General features: G+C 38.6%; 1 protein-coding gene and 1 long non-coding RNA gene across 21 annotated transcripts; one reads left to right on the top strand and one right to left on the bottom strand.

Moving 5' to 3' along the window:
* The first annotated feature begins 1 nt into the window (after nt 1).
* On the top strand, nt 2-8,243 carry LOC102065951 (uncharacterized). 17 transcript variants are annotated; one of them, XR_012581415.1, is made up of 6 exons: nt 2-227; nt 462-637; nt 3,557-3,635; nt 4,364-4,611; nt 5,234-5,336; nt 5,839-8,243. It is a non-coding gene; the product is annotated as an uncharacterized LOC102065951 (long non-coding RNA). The 17 variants fall into 17 exon arrangements; XR_012581417.1 differs by having other exon boundaries at nt 4,364-4,686; nt 5,880-8,243; XR_012581416.1 differs by having other exon boundaries at nt 4,364-5,336; nt 5,880-5,927; nt 6,123-8,243.
* UCHL5 (ubiquitin C-terminal hydrolase L5) lies at nt 8,243-20,000 on the bottom strand. Of its 4 annotated transcripts, XM_074546281.1 has the most exons (10): nt 19,895-20,000; nt 16,492-16,575; nt 13,025-13,150; nt 12,879-12,940; nt 12,671-12,801; nt 11,515-11,578; nt 10,362-10,464; nt 9,825-9,938; nt 9,558-9,656; nt 8,243-8,369 (listed from the first exon to the last, which is right to left on the bottom strand). In XM_074546281.1, exons 4-10 carry the CDS (start codon nt 12,938-12,940, stop codon nt 8,325-8,327), a joined length of 618 nt encoding a protein of 205 aa, XP_074402382.1. In that variant the 5' UTR covers nt 13,025-13,150; nt 16,492-16,575; nt 19,895-20,000; the 3' UTR covers nt 8,243-8,324. The 4 variants fall into 4 exon arrangements, with proteins under 4 accessions (XP_074402382.1, XP_014122533.2, XP_074402380.1 ...); XM_014267058.2 differs by lacking the exon at nt 16,492-16,575; XM_074546279.1 differs by lacking the exon at nt 16,492-16,575 and having other exon boundaries at nt 13,118-13,150.
* Between the last annotated feature and the right edge of the window lie 2,355 nt (nt 20,001-22,355).

The following is a 22,355-nucleotide window of genomic DNA, read 5'->3' as shown; positions in this document are numbered from 1 at the left end:
CGCCCAGCTCCCTCCCTCCCTCTCCGCACCACCCGCCCCTTCCTGCGCCCGCCTTCCCCCGCAACCGGGACGCGACGGGGACGGAACGGGACGGGATGGGGAGAAATAGCCGAGTCACGGCCTGGAGCCCGTGAGGGCAGGGCGGGGGAGCTACCGCCCGTCTCGGGCAGGGTACCTCGCGCTCTGTCAGGGACGGTCTCCAATGTCAGATACCTTCCTCCTTTCAGGTGGGGTCTTTTCCTCCCCTCCTTACCTCCTCTTGTCATAGTTAGCGGGCTCGGGGGTGGAGGTCGAGGCTTTTCACACTCGGAGTGGCTCCCGGGGAGCGCTCTGTGTTTTGGGAGCTTGCTGAGGGCCCCCGCCCGCCATTTTCTCTCCCTCAGGAGCCTCTGTTGGCGACCCTGCGGTTGCCTCATACATCACACCTTAGTGCTTCAAGCCGGTTACTTTCCTTACTTCAGGGAAAAAGAACGCAAATTAAGTTCCCTCTTACGTGGCCGTACAGGGCAAACTTTTCGGGGTTTTGCCCGCCAGTCCCAAGTGAAGGCGTAGAGATGGACTCCGTGCTGGAGAAGGTCCCCCGTAGCTTTGTGTGCTGCAGGACACACATCATCCTTTGCTTTAACCAACACCATAGGTAAGAGGTTTGGGGACCCTCCAAGCTTTCCTCTATCACAGTCAGAACTAGTTGGGATACAGAAGAAATTTTAAAAGAAATTATAGAATGTCTTGCAATCACTTGACTTGCAGCATTTACGAAACACGTACTGACTGTTTTAAATTGTTACAAGAGCTAATAACTTAGCATCAGGATATTTCAAAGTAACATCCACTTGATGCCTGTTTATGAGAGCATGAATATGGTGTAAAATACTAAGAAAGCTATATTTAGAGACCAAAAATAGTATTCAGTGGTCCCATTTTATTGCCCATCTGTTTTATCATGTCTATGCCCAGCTAGAGGCTCTGTGGGATTCAATCCTGCTGTGATGCTGTTGTGCAGGATGCTGTGTAGGAAATCACTGCTTTTCTGTATTCCTTTCATAACCCTGTAAGGAGCACCCAGTGTATTACTGTTAGTGCAGCATTGCATGACCTGGAAATACAATATAAATAGAGCTTTGTCAAGTCAGAAGTAGCCATGCCCAGAGCCAGGGACTCGAGAGAGCAGGCCTGCAAAAGAAAGCTGGGTTGCAACATGCAGAAGACAGAAATTCCTACACACAGGGAAAAACTACATAGGGCAAGATTATCCTTCAGTTCTTGTTTCTGACTCTTCTGGCCATAGACAGATTTTCATTAACTTTACAAGAAATGTGGTGCTAGTAACTAAAAGTGTTATTTCTATCTGTTTTACTAAAGAAATAATCTCTATTATTTAGCTTTTCCACCAAAACAACCTTAATACTTATCAAGGATCAGTGTTTAAATAAAATAGTATTAAGAAAAGCTATTTATTTCTGAAAATGGAGTTTTCTAGCCACAGTCACAGGTACTGAGATCTTACAAACACAGAAGATTAGGATATTTACAAAGAGCATCTTTGACTTAGCAAGAGCTTTACTATGAGCTAGAAAATAAGTGTAAACTGGAAATGTCCAATGCCAGACTGGACAGGGCTTGGAGCAGCCTGGTCTAGTGGAAGTTGTCCCTGCCTGTGGCAGGGTTTGGAATAAGATGAGCTTTAAGGTGCTTCCAACCACTGAAACCTTTCAATCAACAATTGCCATCTTTTGCAAACTCCTCCTTAAATGCTACAGTAGAAATGTGAACCTTGTTGGAGTTGTCAGTGCCCTGATTAGAAGCAGAAGATGGCATTAGGAATAGCTAAAATGGTAGGTGTTCTTTGCAACCTTGGTTTAATGTCACAGAAGCTAGAAATGGTCAGGGCCTGAATCCTGTTATTTCTAGCAAGTGACTGTACAGTGTTCTGATGTCTGTTCAGTCTGGGGACTTCTACCACTTTGTCTTTTGTTCCTGTATTGTGGAAAGGCTTCATTTTTCATGTAGTTTGTGTTTTCCTTCAACATTTAATTGCATTGCCTCTAGGAGCATGCTAACAATTTTCAGTAGCATAGGTTACCACAGTAATACATGGTGGAAATTTAAAGAAGTGGGATATGAAATCACCTTATTGTTCTTATTATGTAACACTGCACAGATGAGCACTTCAATTCTCCAACCCCACTTTACACTTCCATCAGAGTCAGGCTTTTCTGATGTTTATTCTTTGTTCTGTTTTCTGAAAGTTGAGACATTTGCAGATGAGCTGGTTCTCTAGTTGGGATCTGGTGCCACTAGATAAGTTGGGTTATTTTTAGTGGCTGCCTTCCCCAGTTACGCAGCATTTCTTCCTGCGTGACACACTGCTTTTAGCATTTGAAACACAACGTGTTATTTGCCTTTAGGATTACTGTTTTCAAATATCATTTCAGCTTATCATTAAATCAGCTAGAATTCATCTCCACTTATTTACATTGTTCTTTCTTTTATGTTCTTAAAAGCCCACAGGAATTAGTTTTTATTCTACCACATATAGTCTCAATTTTCAAATGTTTCTCTCCTTTTTCCCATCCAAAAGGGAATAGTGTGTAGGCATGGTTCTAAAATGTGACATTTGTGGCCACACTAGTAATGTTCCTCAAATTAAAAATGACTCCCCATTTTAGCCTCTATGACGGAGAGAAATACCTAAAATACCAATGTAACTGTCAAATGGTATCATCTCACCATTCAATTTTTTATATTACTCCTTCCATATAAAACTGCTCTAGAACTGTGGTACCAGGATAGCTGTCTTTAAAAAAAGAAATGTGTATTTTTTAAATGTCTTGGCAGTGCTTCAGTTTGCTATTTTAGTTAGCAATGTGACTTGTAAAGCTGATAGAGGAAAAATTCTCATTTTGAAACCTGTGATACCAGAATGGAAGAATGAAATATTTCTCCAGGTGGCTGCAAGCATGTCCTTGGTTTTTTCACACAGTGAAAATTCTAAACCACAGATAATAAAAAAGAAAATCCTTAGCACTTGTATATGCTTGACCATCATGTTAAAAAAATTGAACCTCATGTTAACAAAACCTAAATTCCTGCACTTTTATGAAATTCCATTGACAAAAAGAAAAAACCGTATCCATCCAACATAATAATTGAAAAAAAATCCAGTGTTCATTAGAGAGCATGCTAAATGTCATCCAAGCCCAGGGTGCAGATGCAACTATTGGAGCTAGTTTTATTTGCTTATTTTAAATAATACAATTTCAAAATGCAGCCTTACACTGTGGTATCTCCAACATAACAGACAAGGCTTCCATTTCCCTTGTATAAAAGAAGCCTAGAGGATCTAAAGGAACGTGAAGTCCATATATGTAACATGAGTGCTCCTCCTTGAAAGATTCTCTCCCAAGCATTCACAAATTCACAATTTGCACAAATAAATAATACTATATAACCCACAAAACATCAGATTTGTTTAAAAATTTTTTTGCAGTTCTTTGATGCTGTTCATAATAAATTTGTAGAATACCAATACAATTATAAATGTTTGTGTTTTCAGCCTACTTGGAATGCAAAGGTCTATGTAAATATGCCCCCTGACTGCAGCTGCTGTGGAAAAAGAAGTAATTATAAGAAGGGTAAGAAACTTTGTTTTGGTGATTTCTCATTAGAGGTTTCACTTCCTTAAGCATCCCATCTCATCATCCTCCTTGTCCCACTGGTGTTGTGGGATGCAGAATGCTGGTTCAGGAGTACCAGATTCTCCTCCTTACTGCCTTTTCTGCTTATATGTCATTGCCTGCTTTGCTCCAACCCCAGAGCTTCCAGTGTCATTCAGCACATCTCTCTTTTTGGGATAAAAATTGTGAAACAACAGAAAGTAGAAGAATTTGCAGCAGAGCAGGCTGTAGTTCCACTAGGCAGAGCAAGGCAGAGGCAGCACCACAGCACATCCTTGTCACTCCAGTGCCCTCTGCTGAAGTAACCATCTCCTTGGCCTCTGAGTCCCCTTGGCAGGGGCAGGAGCCTCTGCCAGGTGCCATATGCTGCCACCTCTTTATCTTGCACCTGACTTCTTGTTGTATTTCCTTTTCTATTCTGTCTCAACAGAAAAGCAGAAGTATTTCCTTATTTCCTTTCTTTGCTCCAGTGGTACTTTGGTTGAAATTTGTTCTTTTCCTTCATAGCATTGCTGCACTACATTTTACAGCAGCCTCTTAATGGGCTTAGGAAGGTAACATCTATGTTGGGATGATAAACAATCAAGGCAATTATATTTTATAAGAAAGCCAGTGTGTGTGTGTGTGTGTGTATAAAGCTGAAAACCACTTAAATTAACAATGTAATTTTTGTTCTTTTCTGGCAGGTTTACTCATGTACTATAAAACTGGGAGAAAATGAGGGACTGGTAAGGCTTAAAGTTGCTAAGTAAGGAGGACTGGTAAGGCTAAAGTTGCTATCTTTTTATTGTTTAGAAAAGATTTTTTCAAGCTTTCTTGAAGGCTTTTATAATCTGACATGTCATAATGATGTTCCCTACTCTTCTTTGAGTCTAGCAGGTGAAAGAAGCAGCATTTACAGAAGAAGAAAAAGGAAAATCACTGAAGGAAATGTGTAAGTTGAGTGAAAGTTAGTAATCCTGGAACTGGCTCTTATTACCAGACAGAAAGAGATAGTATTTGTGGTTTGGTGAGTTAGCTATTTTTGATGTTGTTTTTCTACATAAGCTACTGATATAATTGCTAAAGAAAAACATCAGTGAAAAGATCAGAACATCCTGAGAGCACAGATAGAGCTTACATTGTGTATACATTTTGGAGATATGAAACTCATTTATTTTTAGCAAGTGTCACCAGTTTCTCAGAGATGAATCGATTCTTTTTATGTGCTCATTGAGGCACTTGGAACGCACAAGTCCTAGCCTGTCAACAAATGCCAGCTATTTTGAGAAGCACACTTTCTGCTGTTAGGGAAACTTCTTGTTCTTGTACATAAGGCCACATAGCTCCAGTCTGTTTCTCCCCAGTGTTTCTGTGGTTTTGCTAGGCAGACTTGTGTTACCTGCAGGAAAAATATGAGCCATAAAATAACTTACCTTCCTTCTGAAGTCCTTAGTCATTGCAACTTGAATGTACTTGGACTTCAGCAATTCGATATCAGAAGGTTGTTCAGGTGGCAGTTTATTACAGACTCTCCCAGGCAGCTGTTTTTCTTATCATTGTTGCCATTAACATAGTGCTCTGGGAAAAGAAAAAAGACAAGAAAAGGAGTGTCCTGTATTTTCATACACAAACCCCACCCTCTCCTTGGACTTCCTTCCACAGGAAGCACATGGGCAGGTATGCACTTATTTGCATAATTAATAGACAAGATAAAACTGTTTCTACCCTACCTTGATGAGTCAAGCACTGAAAAGCAGTTGAGGGCAAACAGGGTCATTCACTGATCTCTCAGGTGTAGCTGCTAAAACTCACAAGGTTTGGGAGGCAGAGGCAGAAACCAATTGTACTGGGTTTGCATGGCCTGGTGTTTGGTAGCATGGGGGGCTATAGGGGTGGCTTCTGTGAGAAGCTGCTGGAAGCTTCCTCCATGTCTGGCAAAACCAATCCCTGGTGGCTCCAAATATAGAGATGATGCTGGCCAAGGCCAAGCCAGTTCAAAATGTTGGTGATACCTCTGTGATAGCAGATTTGAGAGTAAAGAAAAGCAAGTTGTGCAGTTGTAATCGTGGCCAGAGAAAAGCCAGGTGAGAATATGTGAGAGGAACAGCAGACATCAAGGGGCAGGGAAGGAGGAGAGGCAGGAGGCATTCCAGGAGCTGGAACTGAGATTCCTCTGCAGTCTGTGGAGAAGACCATGGTGAGGCAGCTGTGCCCCTGCAGCCCATGGAGGTCCCCAGGGATGCAGCATTGCACCCACAGCCCATGGAGGTCCATAGGGATGCAGCATTGCACCCACAGCCCATGGAGGTCCATAGGGATGCAGCATTGCACCCACAGCCCATGGAGGTCCCTAGGGATGCAGCACTCCACTCACAGCCCATGGAGGTCCATAGGGATGCAGCATTGCACCCACAGCCCATGGAGGTCCCTAGGGATGCAGCACTCCACCCACAGCCCATGGAGGTCCCCAGGGATGCAGCATTCCACCCACAGCCCATGGAGGAGCCCCATGCCAGAGGAGGGGGATGCCTGAGAGGAGACTGTGGCCCTGTGGGAGGCTTAGCAATGACTGAAAACATCAGTGTGTTACCAACACTTTTCTCTTCATCCAAAACACAGCACTGCACCAGCTGCCAAGGAGAAAATGAACTGTATCCCAGCCTAGCCAGGATCAGCTTCCTGTCCAGCTCTGCATTCACATGACCCTATCCTAATATACAAATAATGGCCTTTAAAGCCAAGACACACATTTTGAAAAAAATGGTTCTGTGAATTTTGCAAAAAAAGTAAAAAATTTGCCACAAGTTTGATCAGAAAAAGATTCATAATGCAACAGAAAACACTAGTTTTGAAATGTTCTACTTCTGCATTAAACAGCCTTTTTAAAAAACTAAGCATTTTTCACTACACAGAGTAACAAATTTATTAAAATTTCATCTTGACATCCATCCTTTTTTTTGTCTGTTGACAAATCCAGAAAGATTGCTTGCAATATGTTTCCTAATTTCTTAAACAATTACTACTAAAATTTGTTGATAATTGCAAAAATAATCATCTGCTTCAGCAAAATTCCTTTTCCTTTTGTGCCCAAGTGCAGCAGTAAGAGAGAATGAAATTACTTCAGTACAAATTTAAGTTGACATCTAATATCCAATTGCAAAATTCTTCAAGGATGACAAGGTACAGCAGGAGTCATCAGGCTACCACTTAAAAAGACAGACAATATTTTCAACAGGTTGAAATGGAGTTTCAAGTGTAATTTTAAAAGCAGAGACACGTCTCTTCCGCTGCAAGTCTTTCCATGTCCTTGGACAATAAGGCTGCAGTGAATTACTAAAGTAAGAAACTCTCACAAGGGTTTATGTTCTCATTAACATGATGAATTTTGTACAAAATTGATATCCACAGATAAGGATCTCAGGTTTTTCTAAAACCAAGCTTAAATTGATATCCACAGATAAGGATCTCAGGTTTTTCTCAAACCAAGCTTACCTTTCCAGCCATGGCAATGACTTGAGATCCTTCTAAGAGTGAAGAGCACACTGTTTTACTTCTTCAGCCAAAATTTTATCCTGTTTATATAAATATATATGCAATATATACAAAGAACCACAGGTAACAGAATATTTTGTATCTTGTTCCTTTCTTATTCAAGTCTTTTAGGAAGAAACTGGAAGTTTCTAAACAAACACACATACACTGACAGTGAGTAATTCAAGCAGTGTGTATTGTTGCAATGTTACTATCCATACCAAAACAACCTGTTCACAGCTCACATGCTGCCTGCAGGGCACGCAGTGAACTGCATTCCCCAGCTATTTCCTTTGGTCTGTGGGACACAGCAACATTGTCATCAACAACCATCTTCCATCACCTTTGTCCTTAGATTACTTCTCAAAGTAAAAAAATGAAACAGTGCTTTAAAGACTTACACTGAACGTACTCCAGAAGAGGAAACCTTACATCCAGGAATATTAACTCCCCAAAACAATAGTGTGCCTTCTTTCCACCTTGAATTTAGAATGCATACTCAAGTCACAAGGCAGATGACCTCCATATCCTAATCATCTTGTCCCATAATAAAATACCACAGAAAAAAGTTTGCCAAAATAAAAATGGGAATATTTATTATCTTTTCTACCAAAGCAATGCAGTTCTTTTGAGATTATACATTGGTCTTTGCAAATGTTTCTACAGCTAAATTAATACTTTTCCATTTTGTAAAAAAATTAGACACATACTTCATAAAAACAAAACAAAGACAGAGGCTATGTCACCGAACAACTGGCAGGATTGTAACTGTTAGTAGGGATGAGCAAAGAAAGCTCATGCTTATACTTAAACCTCTGGCATTTGTATCATTATCATGTTCCAGTGGGACAAAATGGGGACATTTTCGTTGCACATTTCTGGGTCCACTTCCCAAGCTTTCAGACAGACTGTTAAATACTGAATGTGACCAGGAGAACCTAAACATTGCTCAGCAGTACTACATGCACAGGATGCAGGGGAAGGAAGAGTCAGACCCATGCAAACAGTACAGGACAAACCATTACAACTGGCAAACGTGCACTGGACAAAAATTGAAGTTTATGAAAAGCTTTATTTGTTGTCATGAAAATAGTATCAGAAGCAAGTAACTGTATGTGTTTTGCAAAGTCATCTTCATTTGGCCTCCTGAGCTTTCTTGGCATTCTGTTTTTCTTTTGCCTAGAAAACAAGGGGAGATGATGTCAAGCTTTGACAAGATGAAGGTCATTCTGGATATTTGAATGACTACAAATACAGGTTTAAATAAATTTTGCAAAAGAAACTGAGATAAGGTAACTTCTCTAGGGGAAAAGCACTATTTTAAAAACATAATTTAAACTTTCATTTTTCATACCTCTATACAATTTCATTTTACATAGAAAAAACTCTTCCTAATGGAAACATTTTATGTCACAAGAAAACACCGCACTCAGACATACAGATGATCAAAACTGAACTCTGAAATGCATCAAGATCTTAAATAAGTGGGAAAAACCCCCACAAAAGCTCCTGTCAAAATATTTGCAGACAGATTCTCATATCAATCATAAATAGTTCAAACTGGTAAGGAACTGGAACTTTCTTCCTTATGAATTTACTTAAGAAACAGATTGGCAAGAAGAGGGGACAACTCAGAAGAAATACTGGCCAACAGCTTTCTGTCAAAACATTAGTTAATTCTGAATCAGGCTGCTGCTTGTTACCACTTATTGAAGTGAACAGAACAGCATCTAATTCAGTGATTTAGAATTAAGATCTGTTACTACTAATTCACTGGTAATTTACTTGTGAAAGCAGCTTGATGGGCGTTATCAATGACTTTTGTTAACATGAAACTGGATTAAAATTCCACAAGTTACTCTCTTAAAAACTACAAGCCTGCAAATGTACTTTCCTAAATAAATTCAGCTAAAGAATGTACTCATTAAATAACACACAGCTCTTTTTTCATTATAGTAATTCAGAGAACCTTTCTCAGTGAGTATAAAATCAGGGATCCTGCCTGTGGCACTCAAACATAAGTGCACGTTAGCACAGAGCTGGCTACAGTTCAAGTGCCTGACCAGTTTAACAACCTTGCCAAAGTGGTAGACACGCTTATTCATTAAAGTTTTAATACAAACCTTAGCAGTAAATCAATGTTAATGGCCACATACCTTAGAAAGGGGAAGCCCAAGGCAGTAAATGAGCACAGGAGCAGGGAAAAGAGAGGGACCAAATTCCCAGCCCTGTGCCACGGCTGCCACGGGAGTGCAGGGAGCCATCCCTGGCCAAGGAACTTGGAAGAATAAATGACATGGGCTCTTTTATTTAAAAGAGAAGGTATGAAGAATTATAGTAATATACTGTCAGCTAGGAAATACTCACTTTTTCTACTAAGGGTATTAACTGCTGGTGCTCTGCTAGAGTCTTTAACAATTCCATGATGAAAGGCAGGTAGTTATGTTTTCTTCTAATATTTTCAATCTAAAAGTAAATTAAAAGCATGAACATAATTATTATATAGCTGAACTATTTTCTAGTCCCCATCCAGTTCCTTCACATTAATTGCAAAGCTCCCACACATATATATAAAAGCTGACTTGATCTTAAAACTGTTCCAGTAATTTCATCAGAAAAGCAAAGACTACATACCTTATATCTTTTTAATTTTTGGTTCTCTTCTTCAATTAACATCTGGTATTTTGCAACTTCTGATTGTATAGAACTTAACATATTACTACTTTGATCTGTATCCATAGGCTCCTCCTTCCATAAAACAAAAATTTAAATTGATGATGTTACTCAATTTTTAAATTTTACTTTTTTAAAAGCAAGTTTTGTCTCAAGGGTATTTCTATCACAGAAAGATGCAGTTTTGTTTACCATTATAGGTACATACCAGGAATTTGTGCAGTTAGTTACAAGCAGGTACTGGGAAAAAACCAGTTCCAGCTCCACAGCAAATGAGTCAAGGCAGAAAGTCAAGATGACATGGTCAGCACTGTGCTGAGTGCTCAGCTCAGAGCTGCAGCACTGAGTGCATCCACACTGTGCTGGACACATCTCCAGCAATCACTCCCTGCTTTTTGTGCTGCTGCTCCACTGGGAGCAAGGAAGGGAAGTGAATAGTAAAGCCAGCACAGAGAACTATCAGGGAAATACTTTAGCAATTGAAATTCCATGGCCTACCTCTGCCAGTTGCTGCTGTAGCTCTGCAATCCTCTGCTCATATATCATCTTCCTGTCAGACACAATAGCCATCAGGTTAAACCTTATCTCACCTTCACTGTATCTAAATGAGGAACAGAAAAACAAAACAACAAAGACAACCTGCTTTCAAAATTAGGTACCAACATGACAACTCAAAAGCCTTGATTGCATTTCATGGAAACAAAATTTTATACAGGTTTATTAAATTAAGTTGTGCTACAGATCCAATCTTGTTACAAAATAAAATCAGACCACAAATTAACTCCATCCAATATGTAACTCCTAATTACCTTCTCTCACAAAAATTGACTATTCCTGTCTGTGGTCACAAAACAAATACATAAACTGTCCAAAAAAGAAAACATGACAACAGAACTTACAGAAGATGCTTCACACAATAGTTTTTACTTTCTTATTACTATTACATGTTAGAAAATATTGCAGACTTCTCCACACAGTGTGAGAAGTGCATTCAACAATTAGACTAGCAGGCCTTTTGGAGGTTAAGTTCTCCAAAAACAACCTGGTACTCCTGTTTTGCTTAACCAAAAAAAAAGTCTTCAAGCAAAAACTTAGAATTGTTTTCTAAAAATGGCATAAAATGAACTTTATTTCTAACAAATTTGCGACTGCACTTTGGAAACAGAGTTAAAAAGTAGCAAATTTTCACAGTATGTTTTTCTAGCTTAAATTTCTAAGACAAGCCATTCCTAAGAAAAACTTCAGATCTCTATATACCAGCTGTATGGACAGAATGACTGTAATAATTTGAAGTGCATAGGCAAATGTTATTCATGGTCATGTCACTCTCAGCTTCCACTCACAAAGATGCACAGCTGAGTTACAGATAACAACCTTCTTTTCCAGAGCACTCGTAGGATCTCTCTTCCCTACAGACACCTACTTGGATTAATTCTGCAACAGCACAGTGTATTTGAGATTTATCTATCATCACATCTGCATCACGTTGGGCAACAGGTTTTCAAGTCACACAGTGACATGCATAAAGAAATGATGCATAAGTGCCATTGCTTAGAAAATTCAGCAGCAGTCCTTTAACTAAGGAAGTTAAGCCAAAGGAATTTTCAAGCATAGGGAAGGTGCTATATTTAAAGGCATCACGACCATTTACTTTTGTATGCGCTTCTCTATGACGGGCCGCACTGCACTTATCCAGTCATCCTGATGGCATGCACCTGGGGGAAACAGGAAAAACTCATCATCTTTGCAAAATTTAACACAGGAAAAAATTCATTATCACGGCAAAATTTATTTCAGAGTTGACTCATATCATTCAGGCTTATGCAGCAACTTCAGAGTATGTAGAAGTTTTTCCTTAGCTACTACAGTCTGAAATTACTGAAGTGGTTTTTCAGGAGGTAGATGATGTTTTATTAATAACCACAGTTAGGTAATGCAGTGACCAAAGCAATGGAACAAAGCTAAATTTTAACATTTGCTTTGCTGATACTGATAAGAAGGAATAATGGAGTGGGGGAAAGTATGTTATGAATATTTTTATAACACAAGGGGAACTAGTTGGTATGACAACATTGAAGTGGACAGCAAAGGAAAACACTGTGGACAAGTACAGATGTTTAATATTAACTCTTGCTTTTGTCTATGTGGATGCAATTGCTCAGCCTAAACATAATTAAAACTGTCAACAAATCTGGGAAAACACTCTGGGAATGGAGTGTGGAACATGACATTGACAATGTATCAGACTCTAAAGTACAGACATGATAGGCAGTGCAGAGCTTTTCAAGACTCAACAGGGCACACATCTCAAGAAAGATTACAAAACAGAAGCCTGTCTTACAGAGAACAAAGCTATTTTCTTTTAAACCTTTCTTTTAAAAGTGTTTCTTTCATTAGGGAAACACTTGCTATTTAAGAAGAAAGAGGCCAGTGTGTAAACACAAGCCACATAAAAGAAAAAAGTGTCTCGAGTCAGCTGTAAATATTCTCCTTTTATGTAAACTTCTGTCTTGCAACAAAACTATCAAGGTTTTGGAAGGGATTGCAGGACCTGATCATTTGATTGCTAAATGAAAAGAGAGAGAGCATCAGCGACATGGAGGAAGCAGGGAGGAAATGGTATTTTCAGACCAACAAAATTAAAACAATACAAATGACTGCAAGGAAGTACAAGCCTACAGCACATTCAGAAAACTTTCAAGATATTATTTTAATAAATAATTTGCTCTGAACCTATAACATATGACCAATTAAGTGCAAAAAGCCGCTGTTAAAATAAAGGATGTTCAGCAAAAATGTAAAATTACCTAAATCAATTGGTCCTTCCCTTAAGCCATCTAGCTCATATAGCCTCCCATTAACAGGAACATAGCTTACAAAGTGAAAGGCATCTTCTTCCTTTGCTGAAGACTTTGCATCAAACTCAAACATCTGTTGCCTGCAAAGAAAATTTAAAAACCCCTGAGATTAAAAAGGATTTGTTCAAATTTTGGCCAGATTTAAAACATATGTTACCTGGCAAAACTGTTGTGAACTTGCCGAATCACTTCTGAGTTGCTCAGTGCCAAACCTTTCATCTGAAAGGAAGTAACAAAACACCTGTAAACCACCAGAGCTGTAACATTGTGACACTCAAAATGCAGAAAGCACTGGTCACTCACTGCAGCATCAAAGCTTTGGGAAAATTCTTTAAATTCTGACAAGGTCTCTCCTAGATGAATGTCTTGATGAGCACAGTTTAACAGCACACTTACTATGGCTTGAGTTGCACAGGCATTATTAATGACCTAGAAAAAAGCATGGAGAATTTGGTCAGCACTGGTGATAAAAGTTCACTCCAAACTGTGTTTGCTTTTGTTGCACACACACTTATGCTGATTCACATGAGAGCTGCACCCTAACACCGACTGGATTTGCTGCCTGGGTAGCTACAGAAAAGCCCCTGCTATGATAAAATCAGCTCTGCATGCTGTCATAAACAATTCACTGATAAAACTCATCTCTCACAGCTGTCCTCAGAAACTGCCATTCCACTGCCTCACCATCTCTCTAAAGTCAATAATGAAAGACATAAATCCTTGTATCCCTGTGGAAAAACACACAGTAATATTCAAAGCAAGTTGCCCAAATTGTGTTATCTATGTTCTTAACAAAAAGTCAACTCTCCCAAGAGAAGTCCTTCAAATAATCAGATCTCCTGCTAAGAGTAAGAGCTCAAAAAATTTAATTTGAAGCAATAAAACACATTATGGAACTGAAAATTGTTATTAAAAGGTTCTATTGGACAAAAAAAGTCAAGTATTCTAGGGATAAACTAATAAAAGCATTCCAGGATGTATATATTGTTTAAATGATGGTTAGCTGAATAACATACTTGCCCAATACAGCTATCCTTTTCAAGTTAAAGTTACTAGTTGGACATTTCAGTGTTAAATATTCCACTTGGAGAAAATATAAACAACCCTCTTTGTATAAAAGCCGTATCTTTAATGTTGTTCACCAATAACCAAAGTAAAACCCCATATTAAAAGAAAGAAGCTGCAAGGATTATTTAATCTGAGATTTAACTAAATGCTCTGTTATCAAATGGTATGAGGCCATAATACAAGACTTTATATTAGCAGTTTTTTCTCAGAGAGCTTAGGAATGAGTAATGTATCATTAGTCTTTGAGACTATTTTGCAATTGAAAATGCTACTTAAAACTTTCAGAGAGGATGTGACTTTTGTATAAAAATATGAAAATTAGTTCAGGGCCATGAATGTGAAACCACTTCCAACAAGAAAGGAGGGAAAAAAAAAAAAGAGAAAACCCAAGCAACCTGTTTCACAATTGAGGCTAGTCCTAACAAAGGAAAACCTACTATGTTAATACTAAAACCATATCATAAATTTATTTTCTATACTTTAGGGTGTTCTCAGTTCAGGTTATGTATATACACAGATGATAAATAACCAAACATCTTAATTTAAGAAAAATACAATCTAGTTGACTTAAACAGTAATCAAGGGAGTCAGCTACACATACAGAACTGATTACAGCAGCCAAAACTGAAATTAAACCAAGTGCAGGTACACCAGCTAAGGGCTAGAATACACAGGTGCAAAATAAGGGACATACAAGGAAAATCCATCAAGGGCACTGAAATGAAGACCCAGCAGCAGAAAAACTCCAACTCCCAGAGCAGCAGAATGGCACACTGAATTACACTGTAACTTAGGAAAAAGAACTAAAGACTCTGAGATACAGCTAAAGAATGTTGGCAGAGACAGTGGTAAGGCAGTGCTAGGATGAAAGCAGGGAAATCTCAAGTGGATCAGAGTGGGTGAAGCTGATGCAGTGTAATTAGGCTGACAGAGAAGCAGAAGGCACATCACCTGTGCTGCTACAATGGAGGCAGGGTCACTACAGCAAATTGTAGTTGCAAATGCCATTATAGGAGAGACAGGACTGAATGGCAACTAATTTTGCTGAAAAATTAAAATGGAACAATCAGTTGCTCTTTGCAGACAACTCAATAATGGCTTCAAAACAAGGAAAGGAAATTTACTGAGATTTTGTATAGCAGGATACAACAGCTTGAAACAGAAAATAAAGTCAGGAAAAATTAGACTTTGCAAGGAATTAATGGGCTCATCAAATACTGGCCTTCAAGCATGTTTTGTATTCCAACTACATTGTGAAACAAGTCTGACAAAGTGTAAAGGACCAAGCTAAACAAAGTCTGACTGCTAGAAAACACTGCAGAAGATGTGGATCTGACGGGAATAGCCTCCAACTATTGAAATGAAAACACATTATAGAAATACATTCTAGCACTTCAGTCAAGTGAGAGGCAGGAGTTAAGGAAAAGGCAGCAACAACAGTCCTGTAGCAGAGGAATAGAAGGAAATGGAGCTTATGTACATAAAAATCCAGTGTGTCCCTGGGTGTAGATGCCTTGGTGAGGTATTAGATTGATCAACACTCAAGACTCCAACTTAAAGCAGACACTCAGAGTTAAAAGATTGTGTAGGCAAAAGTTCAAGGGGTGTTTCACAATACTTGAAAGAAACCAGTAACATGCATACACAGAAATGCATCAAGAGAAGATTGACCTATCACCAGGTGAAGTTCAGCTTAAACCAAGCAACCACTTGATGAGGCCACTCTCTGAGTAAGATGCATGACTTCCTAACCATGCACCTTTCTCTAGGGATCACATCTGACCTTCTGGATCAACTTCAGGCAGAAGCACTTTAAATTCTTGACTCGCATCTTCTACCTGATGGATTAAGTATTTTGCTTTTCAAAAAAGCTGTGGACAAGCCTGGGCTGCAATTGGTAGTATAACCAGCAAATTCACTTACAGAACATTCCAACATTACAGAACAGTTGAGTTTTACAGAGCTCAACATGAAAAATTCAGCCTTAGCATGAAGTTCCACCATTTATTCTCGTTTAGAAACCAAATATAATTTTTTCTATTTAAATTTTGTTGGAGTAAAGATATAATCTTTCTGCAGCTATATTCAGTTACTGAATAATAGCTGAAAATCTTTTTCTGATTTGTTTCATGTCTTGAAGTTGTACTTCTTGTAAGTTATCTGTTATCCCAAACTTAGCTTTAACACAGGTCTATGTTAATGTTACCAAATCTGAAAAGGTCATTTGAGTTTGAAATCAATCAAGTACTGGAAATTTAAAAAAATACATATACTTCCATTAGTGCCATAAACATAACTAGAGAGCAATGGTTTGCTATTAACAGTATCATTTATAAGACACTGCTTCTGAAGGTATTCCCAATTAATGAGGTTAATGTTCTGTCATGACAATGCAAAATAAAATTAATACATGGCACCTAGGAAAGGCAGGATACCAACAGTTACATACTAAAAGCTGAAGAATTTATTAAACTCAGAAGTAGTTTCAGATCTGCAACAATGGCATTATTTTTTGCCCAGACACACTTCTGCAGTGCTCAGTAGAGAATGCAGCTCCTCCAAAGAGTGTGGCAAGGAGCTGAATATATTGAGCAGCTGTAATCATGTATCCATTGTGTGTGAAAACAACAGCAAGGGCCCACTGACGGAACACAGAAATCAGGAAATTCTGAGTTAAGGCTGAAACTGTATCCTTAACTCACCTCATGGTGCCTATGTATCCTAGCTCAAAGGGAATGTAAGATCATCCAGAGTTCTCTGGCCTCAACCAGAGGACCAAACCATACCTAGGCATAACAGGGAGGCCAAATTTAACATGAGTGCACATAAAAGTGACCATTAAAAACACCCTTTTAATATGCATGCATACAAGACAGACTTCAAAATTCAACCCCCCAACACAGGCGTGATATAACTTGGAACAAAATCTAGTTGTCATTTGGGATTCAACTACAACATCACTATGGAAGTGGAAATGAGGAAAATGGAAGCATGCACAAGCTTCTTACCAAAATTGTGTTTCCTAGTGCAATTTTAAAGATGTTTTACTAGACAGTTTGAGAGCTGTAGCCTTTTACCTCTAAATAAAGTTCCCCATAATAAAACAATTTTTAAAATTGTTATGTTAACACATAATAAAGTTGTGAACAGAAACAAAATTTATCTCCTTTACTCAACTCTTGTTGTATATTAATAGTAACCTTGTCTTGCTCACACAGGATTCATGAAGACACGTGAAAACATGTCTGCAGTAAAACCAATTGTACCAAATGTCTTCAGATGGGAACATTTAAAAGAAGAAAATGTGTGAGAAAAGAGAGGCAAAGACTTGTTGAGATTTTTCAGGCTCCAGTGTCATGACAGTTTTGAAGATACAGATCTACAGATCAATAACCTTAAATGTCATAAAAATTGTCCTAACCAATCTATTTGTTCTAGGATCCCAACCTACAAATGAACATAGTGTACTTTTACATCATCCCTTTTGTAATGAAGAAAAAGGTCTTCTGGAAAGACCCTCAAAGCACGCACAAAATTTAGGTTAAAACATAAAGAGGAAATAAAAGACACATGAACCCAGCTGCACGATGGCTGAGAGGACTTGCTCTTTCACAACACAAATATTCAATACTAATGCTCATCTTGCTTTGTGCTCCTGGGTGAGTCAGAAGGATCCAGACTGTGGTTTGAGAAGTGCAGTAACTTCAGCACTACCATAAAGAACCCCCTGTTCTCTCACTTACCAGTTTTGTCCTGACTTGCTGAACAGTACAGCAGTACATCTCACAGTACAGCAGAGACCTGCCCAGATAGCATGCACAGAGAACTGCTGGGGGATCAGCTTCACTGCCTCACAGTGTTTCACTACACCCTGCTCTCAGCAGCAGCAAATTATAAGATCTGACACGCTCAAGAAAACACTAAATCCTCAAAAGATTGTTTGTCAAGTTGGATCCCTAACCCAGGCTAACTTTCTGCAGTGTGAAAGTCACCAGAGCTAAACTGGTATTAAACAGATTACTCCAAAATATCCAAAGCAGTTTCTTTCTGTTACTTTTAATAATCATTTCTCTGCACCTATTTCTAGTTGTTCAGTCACAATAGCTCAGTGCAGGCAAAACTGAACTGAAATGAAACACAAGCATATAGATGTCTTTAAGCAATGTTTTAATTTTGCAAAGCCACTGCACTTGACTGACAGATAACAATAAAAAAAGAAAAACATTCTAATTCTAAACTTGATGCAAATGACTTTTGAAACATCTATTCCACGCCATCAAGTGGCATAACCAGGCAGTACTATTGTAAGAGTCAACATTTCCAGAAATTGCTTTCCACGCTAAAACTAAGAGTCACTCCAGCACACTCTCTTTAAAGGCAGAAGGTAAAGGAAAGGGGCAATTAAAAAGGAGGTTTCAGCTTAAGAATACATTAAAATATGAGTGTTTCAAAGAAAACTATAAAATAAAGAAGACTTTTCACTGTTAGCCTTTAATTTTGTGGGGCTTGTTATCAAATCTAAGATCTTCCAAATTTTGTGATGTACATTCTACAATCTCATCTTAAATCTCAAGAAAGCTCCTCTTAGCCATTGCATTTAAACACAGTGTCAAGCTTCAAAAAAGGAAGGGGGTGGAAAAGGCAAAAGAAGTGGAGCAAGCAGACAAATGCTTAAAAACTGTTCAGCATTCACAAGAACAGCAATTCTAGGACAACCTCAGCTACTCACAAGAAACAAGATGAAACCCCTTGAGTGAGGGAAAATTCACCTTCCATTTAAAATAAAAACCCAACATCCTCCAAAAAAATCCCTCTCTAGATTCCAATCAGAGTAATTTCCTCCCACCATGGAACTACCTTTTGAAAGCTACATCAAGGATTTCCTTTAAGTTCTTTGCCTCATGGCTGTTCTTTTGTTACAGCCCATGGCTACTACCAGTATGTTTGGTTAGACAGAAATCACAACCTAAACCAGTGTCTATGAGAGCTACCAAACTCCAATTAGTAAACTGCTACTGATCACTGCATCATAAAAATGTTGGGCAGGGCTTGGCAGGACTCAAGAGCTACAGCAGGGGAAGAATGAAGAGAAGCAGCATTGAAAAAGCTGATCCACAACAGCATGATTATAAAAGGAATGAAACAGAAGTGCAGGTACAGTGTGGCCAGGATGACTATTTGCATTGTTTTCCATATTTCTATACTTTTACCTGGAAGTGTGAATACATTTTTTCATATCTTGAAATTTACATTCAAAATTTGCATTTGTGGTGGGAAATAAGAAAAAACCCAATGAAAAAAATAAAAGCCCCCCCAGAACCCCCACCCTTAACACCCCAACAACTACACCGTGTAACAGTCTTCACAGAAATCCTAATAATTTGCCCTTTGATGACAATGTTTTGTAATAAATACCCATATTAAATACTCCTACTGATTCATTCTGATCACTTTCTCTTGCTTTTCTTTCTTGCAAAAAGCACACACAGCGGTCTGTTAACTCTAAGACAAAATTTCAGTACTACTCTGTATTTAGTAAAACACAATGGACTACATCAGCTAAACCAATTTCCCAGTGATTTCTAATTTAAATTCACATTTCTGATTTGAATACTTAAAACTTGCATACCAAAATGGTCTGCAAACCCTTAAAGGAAAGCATTATCCTACATATACTGCCCAAGCTTCACAGCATTTAAGAAAAGTAAGAAATAAAAACAGGATCAAAATAAATTTGTTCTAATGAGTTGTTGAAAGTGGTTTCAAAAGAAGTAATTTGCTCATCCTGCTGAGAACATTTACCACATGACACTTCTACTGCACAGAACACTGAGTTACTTTATAGGTGAGGGCTGACAAATAAATAAGAGCTTTACTCTTCCATATCTGCAATTTTTGTCAGACTTGATAGATTAAACTGATTTGCTTTGTCAATACACAGCTCCTACTCTCAGAATTTGTTGAAACTACTTAACCTTGCAAAATGCTGATTTCTGTGTACATATTAACAAAAAGCCAGCTCTTTTTTGTTTTGTCTTTTTTTTTTTTTTTTATTAAAAGCTATGTTTCGTTATATAGCTAAAACAATTACTGAATTTCTCATACCTGCTTAGCAAAAAATATTGTATCCAGTCTGGAATCCTGGACAACAGAACCCGCTGGCTCCTCTCCGGGCTGCCACTTGAAGAGAAAAATCAGCCCATGTACTGGCCTGAAAAACAAAATTTATAGTAAAAAGGTCACCAATACTGATGAAAAATATTAAAATTATCTGTACTGTAGTTTAGCTGCATGCTGGTATGGTAATTCTGTTCATTCTTTCTAAATACCAGGAACGTGCACTGTAATTTTCAGATGTGCTCTCTTAATTAGACAAAAGACAATTCAGGTTTCTTTCTGTAAATGCTAAACAAACAAACAAAAACCCAAACAAACAAACAAATCCCAATATGAATTAGCAATTAGCCACTAATTTTCAAAAGTCAGGACCAGTTTTCCTGGTTACTGCAACTTTTATAGTTGCAGAACTTTCATTTGAATTGGTTAGTGACAAACAGCTATCAATGCATTTGTCAGTCATACACAAGAGCAAGAACAAATGTTTTGGAAATCCTTATAGACACAGATAAAATGGCCCAAGAGGAGCTCTCCCAAAATTTCATGCTTTGAGTTAGCTCACCACAAGTAAGAGAAACCCAGTTTTCTCTTCTAGTAAAAATGTGTCTTGCCTTTCAGACTACATGTCCTGAATAGTAAACAGCTTTTACTACACATTGCACTGTAATTAGTATTTCCAGAACCCAAAAATTTATCAATAAAGAAAACAGGTCTTAAAATCTTCAGTTACAGTAAGAAAAAAACTTATTCATCAACTTAAATCTAAGGTCATCACCAAAAAGAGGCCAGAAATGGTTTTGCTACAAAAGACAAACATACGCCTGTAGCGCACAAGAAACTTTTCCTAAGCTCTGACCAGAAATCTGAGATGCATTTTTTCAAAGTCTCTCAGTGGAATTCTCTCTTCAGCACGTGTCACACTTGAGACAGCTACAACACACAGGGTATCACCACCCAGTTTCAGAAAGCTTCAGCCCACAGAGTAACACCCTGTCACATCAGAAGGCTTCAAGTCTCTGCCCTTCTTGTTCTCCAGCCCAGCCTTTTATCCCCTCCTGTTGGTGCCCTGCCCCTGTGTGCCCTCTGCTCCCTTTGGTGGCTGCTCAGTGCCCCTGGGCACTCCATGGCTCGTTGCTGTCAGTGCTGCTCACCTGCTGCTCACAGCTGCACCCACTGGGGATGAGGCTGGGCCAGCCCACTCACAGTCACCAAACTGTGTGCTTACAGAGCTGCTGTTTAGAAAACAAAGAGGATTCTGTATCCTTTCACTCCCAGTGTTCATACATTGTGTAAAATATTGCAGGTGTAAATGGGAAGGGAGGATGGAAGCTGGCCATTCCCCAGGACTAGAAAGACAAAACATCTCCAGGATATGCAAAGCTGTCACTTAATGAACAAACAGGTAAATGCTCTGATGGTGCAGACAGCACATAAACCAATTAATAGGCAACATTTCTGCCATTCAGGTGTTGCTGGTCAAACATCTTCAGTCAAAAATTCCAGAAGTACATCCTCTGTACCAATTCCTGCATCTTTTGAAAGATTAATCCTACAAGTATGGGATATTTGCACAAGATACAAGAGTATGGTCCAGGTTAAATGATATTTTCCTCCTAAAATCCTGCACGTAAACATGGATAACAGCATGTTCACACATGAACATTAAAAGAATTAATGTTGCTTAATGAGGGCAAAAGTGTTCCACATGACACCAGTCATTATCAGTTATAAAAAATCTATTTGCCTTCACATCCACATGGAAATGGTTCTGCAGGAAAAATGAGTTACAAAGGCATGGAAGTACTGGAAAATTATTTAAGACAACAGAGGCAACATCATGGGATGTGAGGAGAGAGGGAGATAAAGCAAGGAACCCAAGGAATAAGGCAAGGAAATTCACTCAAGAATTTGTTAAGAGCTCTAAGGCAAGCTAATGGAAAAATCATTACAAATCTACTTCCACATTCTAGCTACCATCAGCATTTCTTTCAGAACCTGATTAAGCTAGATTAAGTACCAAAGCATTAACGAAAAGCAATTTAACTGCCAGGTATTCCATTAAATCAAAATCCTACCCAACTTCTGTTGAAACTGAAGGAAAAAACACAAACACAAAATGCCCCAAACAACAGATCCACCAAAAATACACCTGAGTTTAGTACACATTCCTTCAGGGACTTCAGACAAATGTGAATAAAAACCATATGCCTTACTTCAATTTTTCAAAGTTCTCTGGCTCCAAACTCCATATTTCTTCAACTTGTGCTCCTCTACAGCCTGTAATAAGAAAAAATTACAGATTTCTCCAACTAAATCATTTAAAAAGGGATGAAGCCAGTAAAGACAGACTTATGAAAGAAAACACAAAGGCATTATGTAATATTTACAATTAGTATATCCAGACTATGGAAAAGCCTATCTGTGGGCTTCAACAGACCTTGATTAAAAA

The sequence above is a fragment of the Zonotrichia albicollis genome, chromosome 8, assembly GCF_047830755.1.
Source record: "Zonotrichia albicollis isolate bZonAlb1 chromosome 8, bZonAlb1.hap1, whole genome shotgun sequence".
NCBI classification, from domain to species: Eukaryota; Metazoa; Chordata; class Aves; order Passeriformes; family Passerellidae; genus Zonotrichia; species Zonotrichia albicollis.
This window is presented reverse-complemented; position numbering and strand designations above follow the sequence as displayed.

Bases quoted from the DNA above. Each gene is read 5' to 3' on its own strand.
- UCHL5 (XM_074546281.1), bottom strand. From the start codon at position 12,940: ATGAAAGGTTTGGCACTGAGCAACTCAGAAGTGATTCGGCAAGTTCAC. The intron at 9,657-9,824 runs GTATGTAGTCTT...ATTTACTTTTAG, and splicing joins AAAAATTAAAAAGATATAAG to ATTGAAAATATTAGAAGAAA. The intron at 8,370-9,557 runs GTGAGTATTTCC...CTTGTTTTCTAG, and splicing joins TAATACCCTTAGTAGAAAAA to GCAAAAGAAAAACAGAATGC.